This window comes from Gracilinanus agilis, chromosome 4, assembly GCF_016433145.1.
Source record: "Gracilinanus agilis isolate LMUSP501 chromosome 4, AgileGrace, whole genome shotgun sequence".
Classification (NCBI taxonomy): Eukaryota; Metazoa; Chordata; class Mammalia; order Didelphimorphia; family Didelphidae; genus Gracilinanus; species Gracilinanus agilis.
The window spans coordinates 394321765-394332564 of NC_058133.1; the positions used below are offsets into that span (position 1 = coordinate 394321765).

The window sequence follows — 10800 nt, forward strand, 5'->3', positions numbered from 1 at the left end:
TCTTCCTAGATTGCCCTTCATGTTATAATTCACTTCAATAAAGCTGACTTGCTTTATTGTCTTGTTCTGAGTTCCATATTTCCCCATATTGGGTTTTTGGTATTCTAAACTGTCCAACATCTATGTTGTGAAATACTGGACTGGCAGATAAGGGGAATGCTATAAAAATAATTTACATCAATTTTAGCAAAGTATTTTAGCAAAGTGCTCGTGTTATTTTTGGGGGAAAGATTGTGATAGATTAGATGATATGCTTAGGGGGGTAGATTCAGAACTGATTGAATGAACCCAAAGATCAGTCCTTAAGCATTGAATGTCACCTTAGAGATATCTAAATCTGAAGTCCTCTGTGATTTTTGACGTTCTTGTCAATAACTTGGATAAAAGTATAGATGAAATGAACATCAAATTTGCAAATAATCAAAAAATTTGAAGAGATAACATGTTGGATGACAGAGTAGTCAAGATCTAAAAATGTCTCTACAGGCTAGACAGTCTATCACTGGAGATATCCACGTAAAAGATAGATGTTCTCTTGCTGAAGCTGTAGAGTATTGAGGATGATTAGACTAAATAACCTCTGGGGTCACTTCCAACTCTTGGAGTGTATGAGAAATTATATGAAGTCAACGTAGAGAGGGTTGTGATTTGAAGTAGCTGAGAAAAGTTTCATGGGGAAAATTGAACCAGAGCTCATATGAGAGGGAAAGACTGAAAACAGAGAACTTGGAAGCCTCTGGTAATAAATCAGGGGTGAAGTGATGGGAGTTCAGACCAGCATAGTGGCAGAGATCACGAAAAGAATTAAATTTAAGAGATATTGTGCTACATAGCAACCAAAACACTGTTCGAAGAATAATTTGTGTATATCCACTGACAGAGAAAGAACTGATAGAAACAAGCAAGACACAGTTTCATATATACATTTTTTTGTTGTTAAATGATGCCTTCTCTAGTGCAGAGAAGTGAAAGAGGGAGATAGATACCTGGGAGCTTTCATGTAACAAATAAATTCTAAAATGTAGTTGAAAAAGAGATCAGTTTAAGAAAGAAACAAAAAAAAGAAAAAAACAGAAACAAACAGGATATGGTGACGGATTCTGTATGGAGGACATGAGGGAATGGGAAAATGAAATATGAGTCCAAAGTTTCAAACACAAGTGCCCCAGAATTGATGAGAGTGTTAACAAAAATAAGGAAGTGAGAAATGAGAACCAATTTTAGGAGACTTGAGCTCTAATGGGGGAATCATATGCCTTCACTAGTAATCTAAAGGTAACATATTTGAGATAGTTGCTAGAGATGATCAATGTGGACTGGATTAGAAAAGGCTAGAAAGTTACTAATGTTGCCTCAGCTTAAGTCCTGTACATTTGAAGATGTTAGCTAGGAAAGTGTGGGATTCCAGGCTCTCCACCATCTTTAGAAGTACCTTAGTAGCTGACTAGAGTCATCGCTCCTCTCTGGGTAGTCTTTCACATTTTCAATAGCTCATGCCCCCTCAAAAATACCCCCAATCTCCCCACATATGGGCAGGATAGAGGAGCATGCAAGTACTATATACTGTCAGGGTAGCTTCCTATAAGGTTTCTTTTTTCTACCTAGCTAACAAAAAGCAATTACCATCCTATAAAGAACCATTAGTTGGACCTTTTTGCCTTTTATTTCTATTATATAAGGCAGAATCCTAAGCAATCAGATGGTATAATCCTGAACCTTATTGGACATGAAAGTAAAATTAAAATGAATTATATGGAAAAGTTTTCATATCAGGCTTCCCCATTTCCCGTTTATTGTCCATTCCTGGCTCCCCTCGGATGAAAAGTGTAAATCCATCGTCTTAACTAGTGACTCAAAGCTTGACCTTTGACTCCCTTTCCTAGGACATAAGCTTGCTTTAAGTTCTATGATTCCTACTGAAAGATCTCTCCTGATTCTGAGGCTAATTGGGTAGACCTTGTGGTAACCTGAATTGACTGACTTCTTGATATTTTAAAATCTCACAGTAATTTCCAGGGCAGGGCAGAGCAAATAGGCTTTTAATAAAGGCTTTTTGATAATGATAACAAACCAAGCACCAATTTCTGGAATTTCTTTTCCCAACCAGATGGTAAGGAATTATTAATTCATTTTAACAAATATATCCTCTTCTCCTTTCTTCTTAGGTGACCTCGAGCAGAAATTCAAACTGGAAATAAGTCCTCTTTGTAATCAACAGGAGGATTCTATTCCTAGTATACAAATTGGTAAGCTGGCCTCCAATTTTTGTTTTAATTTCGTTTGTCATGGACTCGCTGCCAGGAGTCACACAAAAAATAAACAAGCCCCTGCACAGGTCTGTAAAGACTGAAAATGGAGTTTTTAAAGATCCTTTTGAATGGCTGAACTCACAGTGAGAAGGAATATGAATTGTTGGCTATTTAACTAAATAGCATATGGAGGGTACTACTTATGAATTAGATATGCACATATTAAGGAAATTTGAAAAAAACGGTAAGAATTCATGTTGAAAAACATGAATTTAGGTGCATTAGCTAATAGCTTTGGAAGTTAGAATTGAATCAACAGATATGGTGTAAGAAATCCATAGGGGGCAGCTGGGTGGCTCAGTAGAGTGAGAACCAGGCCTAGAGATGGGAGGTCCTAGGTTCAAACACTCAGACACTTCAGGCACTTCCTAGCTGTGTGACCCTGGGCAAGTCACTTGACCCCCACTGCCTAGCCCTTACCACTCTTCTGCCTTGGAACACTGGTTACTGGCAGAGTACTGATTCCAAGACAGAAGGTAAGGGTTTTATTTTTTTTTTAAGTCCATAAATTCAATCCTTTCTAAAGCTTCTTTCAGCACATTTCCTTAAGAAAGAGCATCTTAATTTATCCTGTTATTAAATTTGTAATGTTTATGTAATGGCTAGGTGTGAAGAAAGAAGCACTGGCATATTATCAATGGATACTTCTTTTATATTTCATAACGTCAGCATACTCTCAGTCAATTTCAAGTTCATATCAGTCTTTATCATGATTCCCAAGCTTTTAAGTTGTTTTTTTTTACTTTTATAATTTGATGTGGAGATTAATTTGAGTTACTTTCCAAGTTTTGTAACTTTGAAATAAATACCTAATTAGGTTTTACTATGAAGTTAATTTGAAGCTTCTTGAGGGCAGGGATTGTTTCACTTCTACCTTTTTATCCCCACATTTAATACAGTATTACATATATCACATATTAGGTGCTTTTTAAAAAATTAAAATTTGTTGGATGAACTTGAAACAGATAGACACTTTAGTAAAAATCACCACTTCTTTGAGATGTTAACTTTTAAGAAATTTGACTAGCCATTGTAAACTTTTAATAATGGAGGATAAATTCTGAAGGTGACAAGAGAAAAGAATTACCACCTTCATGGTAATAAAGAAGAGGACTCAAACAGTGGGTAAAGAACAGGAGTCACAGAGTAACATTCCTTCTTCATTCTTTAACTTTTTCATTTCTTTCCTTCCTCTTCACAACAAAAGAGGACAGTATCATTGGAAACGATAACAGTAATAATAACAATCTCCTTTTCCCTGGTGCTTTAATGCTTTACAAAGTGTTTTCCTTACAAAAACACAAGTAGATGATGTAGATATTATTTGTCAATAAATAACTGTTACCAAAGACAAAACTTCCCTCCCCTACTCTACTGTCTCTCCCTCTCCAGATCCCCCTAAACACTAATCCCCCAGTTCCTTTCTTTCTCTTCCCTCTCTACATTGTGCCCGCTCCTCTCTAGAACCCTCAGTTTCTCAGTGACATTTTATTCATGCTAGAATATCCTCTTCTCATACTTTTTTTCCATCTTTATTCATGGAAATCTGATACTTTGGAAGATGTTGCATCTCTGTCCACCCACCATCTCCACTGGTTTTGGTTTTATATTTTCCAACACTCTGGGCCAGGAAGGGGTGTTCATACTTCCTTGCCTTCATGCAACAAATTGTCTTCCTTTGAGATTCACTCTATGGATCTATATCATCCAGGTCCGATCCCTGTCTCAAGGATTGATGAGCCTTCAGGTTATTGTCTCTTCTCAAAGAGCTTATCACTTAGCTTACATTTCTAGCTTACATCTCCTCAATCACTTACACTTAGCTTACATCTCCTCAATCACCCTAGCCTCCCAATTGATCAGTCTCAAATCCAGTAACCCTTATATCTTCGTTCCACCTCGACTATATCTTCGTTCCACCTCGACTACCCACTATCACATATAATTGTTTTAGCACCATGATCATGAACTCTGACATTTCCTGTCTTTGCCCTTTGGGGAATTTATTTTTCATGTATTATTAATATCAGGGCCCTGGATTATAAAGGCCCAAATCAATTCCCATATATTAGGGGAAATTCCTGAACCTCTATCCAATCTATGGATTTTTCCATTCTCCTTATCCTTAGGAATGTTGTCCTTTCACAGATTCTGTCTAAAAGGAAGATTTTACAATGATTCTTTTCCTGCATATGTGAGAAACAAATCACTTGTCCCTCTCTGGGGGGTGAAGGGTTGAGGATTTAATGGACCACATCCTAATTAACTGATTACCAATTAGGATTATTATTAATTATTCATCCTAGGATGTTCAAGGGTGGAGCCAAATAATGAGCTCCTAAAAGTGTCTATAGGTTCCTTGGTCTTTGGAGAATAATTATAATGTATAAGTAAGATGTCTTGATCGGTCTTTAATAGTTTTAAAATTAAGAAATACTTTCTCTCAAAAATTTCATTCATTTTACTTTCACCTATCTATCTCACCATTAACCTCATTCCTCCAATTGACTCATCCTGGCCACAACCTCCATTCTTCCCTTTTCCCTTTGCCTATCACTCCTGCTCATTTTCCTTCCTTCACAGTCTTGATCCTATCCAATTCAATATACTATCTTCTACTCTGGAATTTCTTGTCCCTTTGCTCTTCTCTCATTTACACCCTGCTATTCTCTACCTTGGGTCACCCTCACTTCCCAGTTTTCTGTTCCTATTTCTGAAGTTCAAAAACACACCGAAGGGAGTCACATTACTGTTACCCTGTGGGTCCACTACAAATTCAAATGACCTAAACTTTGATATTGTAATCCTTTTATTCTTTCTTAATTGACTCTTATACCTTAGTGACTATTCCATTCTTTCTCTTGCCACAAGTACACAATGCCACACCTATATCTCTTTTTGTTAACAGATGTCTTCCTTTTATTTTTTTGAGAGAATTAAGGTCATTCATCTTCTTCTCTTTAGTAAGGGCTCTTTACTCAGGCATCTTCTTTCTTTATACTCTCTTCTTTGGTGAGATTGTCTACTCCCCCCTTGAGTTCAATATCATTTCTACCCAAGTGACTTTCAAATTTAGATACCTAACCACAATATTTCTCTTGAATTTTTCCCTCATTGCCAATTACATTCTGGGCATTACTTCCATGGATTGTTCCACAGGTCTCTCAAATTCAATACATCCAAAAATGAGCACATTATCCTCCCCCATGAGCCCACCTTTTCTCCAAATTTCCTTTTCTGTTAAGGACACTCCCATCCTTCCAGTCTCTTTGGTATATGAAAACATACTTTCCCAGGAAAATCCTTGACTTTTCCCACTCCCTCGCATTCTTCCACAGTAGCTCCACAGCTTGTCTTTTACCTATCTTCTCTCTCCATTCATAATATAATCACCCCAATTCAAATGATGACTCTTTGTAGTATAGAAATGGTATGTCATCTAGTTAGGAAGTAATCATAGCATAGTGGTTAGTGAGATAGCTTCAGAACCAAGAAGACATGAATTCACACTTTGTCTTCAGCCTAATCCTGGCAGTGTGGACAAGTCATTTACTATGTCAGTGATCTAAGCAACTCTCTAAGATGACAAATTGCAGAGAATGTGTTGACCTACATTGAAAAAGGGAGTTTCCTCATCCGAGAATTGTCTATACCTATGAAATCACAGGTTCAATCCTTATTCCTTCATATTTTGTACTTACTTATCTGTGTAAAGGTGATCTTTAATGGCAATAGAATGAACAAGAATTGGCAACTGATAAATATGGAGGCCACATGAGAGGAAAGAGTCCGAGGATGACTTCTAGATTAGAAGCCTGATGGACTAAAGAATCAAGATGTTCTAGACAGAAATGGGAAAGTTAAGAGAAAAGATGAGAGAAAGATAATGGATTCCATTTTGGACATGTTTAGTTTAAGATACCTCTGAGACATCTCAGTGGAGCCCAGAAGGGAGCTTGAGGTGGGCAGGCTTAGAACTCGGGATCAAGATGAGGCCAAAGATAGAAAAATCTGAGTGCACTCTGCAGAGAGGTAACAACTGAGCCCATGGAGTTTGATGAAATTACCAAGAGAGAAGTTTATGGAGAGAAAAGTCAGTCCAAGTCAGAGCCTTGGGATATACCCACACATTAGAGAAAATATCCCTACAAAAAAGACTAAGAAGAATCATTCAGAGAGGCAGGAAAAGAACCATAACAAATATGAGGAAAATCCAGAAGGGGGCTATCCAGAAAGAAAAGGTAAGACAATAATGGCAAATGCTGAAGTATGGTCAAGAAAGAGGGAGCACTGAGAAAAAAAAAAAAGCCATTGCATTTAGAAATAAAGAATTTATTAGAGGCAGCTAGGTAGCACAGTCATTAGAGATATAGGCCTGGAGATGGGAGTTCCTGGGTTCAAATTTGACCTCAGACACTTCTTAGCTGTGTGACCCTGGGCAAGTCACTTAACCCCAGTTGCCTAGCCCTTACTATTCTTCTGCTTTACTTAGTATTAGTTACTAAGTATTACTATTACTAAGTACCCAATACTTAGTATTAATTCTAAGATAGAAGGTAAGAGTTTAAAAAAAACTCATTGGTGAGCTTGAAGAAAACAAATTCAATCAAGTGATAGGGATAGAAGCCATGTTACAAAAGATAATGAAACGAGTAGAAAGTGAGAAAGTCAAGAAAATTAGTGTTCTTTGTTTTGTTAGGAGTCTTGCTGCTTGATAGATATAAAACAAGAGATTAGGGGGAATGGTGAAGTGGTCATAGTAAAGTGAAGGTAGGGGGATGATTTGTTTTTTAAGGAGGAGGTCAATCTGTGAATGTTGCAGGCAGCAAGGAAGGAGAAAGTCAATTAAGATATTTTTCAGAAAACTATCTTGAGAATAAAGATATTTTTTAAAAGTTAAGGTGGGTCTAGAAGTGAAAGAAATAGAGAAAAGGGGGAGGAGAAATAACTTATTTGTGATATCTGGTATGGTTGTCTAGCTAAAATCCTAAATCCAGATAGAAACCAATATTCCATTTTTTTTTCTCAGAATCTCTGAGGTATAAATGATCCTGGAATGATTTTAGAATCCTGACACATAACTGATTTTTCATATGATATGTGAATTCACAATTATTCAATGCTATTTCACATTCTTTTTTTTCTAACTGAAATTGACCAATGAGACACTCAGTTGGCATCCATCTAGCCTCCAAACCAGGTGTTTGAAATATCCTCAGCAATTCTAAATTGGTTGACATATTTATGGTAGTATTTTCACAGGAGGATCGAGTCACATTGATTGCTAACTTTCTCAGACCTGAATTCTAAGGATGCACAATAAGACCTTATTCATTCAGAATCTGTGCACATTTAGACAGGTGCTGACCTAAACTTTATCTCTGCTTAACGAACTACTTAAGTTAATAATAAAAGATATTTTAAATGTCTAATAGTGTGTTTTCAACTGTAAAGAATATTTGTTTGCATGGAAACAATTAGGATTCTAAATACTAGTTTCACCAGTTCAGTAAAGCAAGCTCCTTAAAAGCCTCTACCTAAAAATGAGTTTCAGTCGGAGCAGTGAGTGAACTAGGCTAGTTAACAAAAATATATTTCTTTAAAAACAAAATATGTATGCATATGTGTATACATGAATGTGATCAGAAGGATTTATGGCTAAGTTGCCATTGATGTCTATGTGCTTTAAAAGTACTTTGTATTACATAAATGTATAACCCAGTGGAATTGCTTGTCAACTATGGGAGGGGAAAGGGAAGAGGGGAGGGAGACAAACACGAATCCTATAACTTTGGAAAATATATATGTAAGTTTGTTATTGGAATAAAATAAAGATAAAAAAATTTAAGGTACTTTGTATCAGACACAAAATAAAAGAAAATTCAATAATAGTCTTTTGATTTAAATCAAACAGAATCTGTCTCTCACAGTCCATTTTAGTGAGGTTTTTTTTTTTTTCCCCATTGGATCATAGAGCTAGAACTAGAAGGGATTTTTGCAGATGAGTAAACCGAGACCTAGAGAATTTAAGTAACTTGCCCGGTGTCACACGTGGAGTAGTTATCAGATTTGAACCCAGATCCTCTGATTGTTGAGGAAATATTCCTTTCACGGTATCATTCTCCTTGTGGTCTTCAGATGATGATCTTTCAATTTTGTGTTTTCCCAGGCTTCATGACCCATATTGCTGAGCCACTCTTCAAGAAATGGTACCATTTTACAGAAAGTCCTCTGGGTGAAAATATGTTAAGCCATCTCACAATCAACAAAGCCAAGTGGAAAAGTATACAGCATACACAGCACAGCAGTAACGGTGGCACTAGTGACAGTAATAGCAACAAGATCAATGACCATGCGGGCCAAGGAACTGAAAACGAGGAGCAGACTGTAAATGAAGGAGACTCCCCGTAATAGCAGCCTCGCCCTCTTCCCTTTGGCACTGCGATCTTCTCTCTGCTAGTCACAGTGAAGTTGGAAATCTCAGTGTGCACAGGGTCATCGAGAGCAGGAAAGGAAACAGAATCTCGAAGGGCGTCCTTGTCACTAAACCCAGACCGCTTCTGGGTTTTGTTCCTGTGCTCTTTTGACCCCGTCCATCCCCATTTTTCTAAATGTATCAAAGCCATTTGTTACTTCTGATCATTAGCTGCTTGAGTGAGGAACTCCGTTCAATAAAGTGCTGAGGCTGGTCCCAGGAACAGGCTTCGCAACTATCAGGGGAAGATTGGAGAGGAAGGAAAAGGCATCCTTGGCCACAAACTCCCATTTGCCCTTGGCCATACTGTGACATGCAGCAGTTCATAGGTCCAGAGCACTGGACGGTTGTTTTTTTTTAAAATCTGGCTACTGAGCTGCACAATAAACCACCAGCAAATATGGAACTCGAAGGACATTGGTTTTAAGTGCGTGGGCATAAAAGAGGTCAAGAGAAAGAATCTTTTATTTTAATAATAATTATTATAATAATAAATAAAACCTTTTTAACTTTTATATTCTGTGCACTAGACAAAGGATCTAAAACTCTGGACTAAAATTACTCTAGTACCCAACCAGTCCCAGAGGAGGCTCATTTTTGTTAATAATTTTTATGCCACTTTAGGTTAAAAGACTGGCATCTTCTCAACTTAAAGAACAATGGTTTCCTGTCAGATCTGCGGAGGTATCGTAGAGTCCATTCCTTTGCACCATTAACCAACGTGTCATTTTTGATGCCTCCATTTCAGTGACATGTTTATATTCTTGCATGTACATTTTCTGTAAATACAAGGCGCTACTGACTCTCATGCCAAAATCCATAAGTATTATGGGATTGCTACCTGTATAAACAATGGCACTGTGAACAGAATATTGTTAGTTTTAATATGAAAGAAAGCATTTGTAAATATGATATAGAGTTTATTAATACACTATTGTTTGCAGATAAAGGCCTTAACTTTAATCATCTTTCATCTTTTGAAATCTTCCTAAACTCATGTCCTCTCAGATGTGTTTCTGAACTGCCTTTCCATGCCTATCTTTTTCGCTTTTTCCAGCTGAGATGGCAAAACAAAACTATGGAATAGTCTTTGTAGGAGTTTTTGGAAACTTCACACGCATTCCACTCAAGACCATAGTGTTTTATCTATGGCACCTGACATCACTTCCTCAGATGAATGAAATCCTTCACAAAGCCTGAAGTAACTTTTCAACACAGCAAAGTTAACTATTACGTTTTGACAAGTCAACTGACACCCTTGTGTTTTTTAGACTCTTTCTGGGCTGTGGCAGTTGGCAATCTCCACGAGAGACCTAGCAAGTCTCCCAGACCTTCCATGACTCTGCCGCCATGTACCAGTTTGGGGATTCCATGCTTTTTATACTTATGACTTTGTCTGTTATGGCTACAGTACCAAAGTATCCCTTCATTATGGTTTGGATTCATCTCTTTGGTCTTAAAAGTAGCTGGTTTTGATTTCCTCATTTCACAAAAAAAAACACTCAATCCAACTGCTTCAGTTGAAGGGTGCCATTTTTTTTTTTAAGGGAAAAATTTTGTTTTCCTTCAAGCCTTTATTCTTACTGTTCAAGGTCACTGGCCAATTACAGCTTTGGCTAGAATAGTTACCTTAGATTGTTCTTTTTAGTTCCAATGTTTTTTGCAAGGATTTGCACGTAAAATCAATTATGGCATTCTACTCCTCTGCCAAGTTCTGTGCATTGAGCTGTGTAGCTGCACAAATTCTAGCTTAAGTCATACTAGATGAAAATAAGTGATGCTGCTTTCTTTTATCCTTCAAGCAACACTGCAGGGGAAAGATGACCATATCTGCTGTCATTAAATGGCTTCTGAAATCCCAGTTATGGACAGCTCAATATTATTTTCTAAAATGCAGCAGATCCCTCTTACATTGTATAATACATTAGAAAGATGACCTAAATATAATGAGCATCTTTGGAAAGGTTGTGAGCTTAGCAGGAATAAAAGTTTGATAGAAAATTTAGGAGCGTGAGT

At 37.2% G+C, this 10800-nt stretch overlaps 1 protein-coding gene across 2 annotated transcripts in view; it reads left to right on the top strand.

The window, feature by feature from the left end:
• PDE7B (phosphodiesterase 7B) overlaps nt 1–9187 on the top strand; it is a 295299-nt gene extending 286112 nt beyond the window's left edge. For both annotated transcript variants that reach the window (XM_044677056.1, XM_044677055.1), the window contains 2 exons: nt 2166–2246; nt 8479–9187. In XM_044677056.1, the coding sequence (XP_044532991.1) occupies nt 2166–2246; nt 8479–8720 (323 nt within the window). In that variant the 3' untranslated portion in view covers nt 8721–9187. The remainder of the gene's footprint in view (nt 1–2165; nt 2247–8478) is intronic.
• Nucleotides 9188–10800: the final 1613 nt, after the last annotated feature.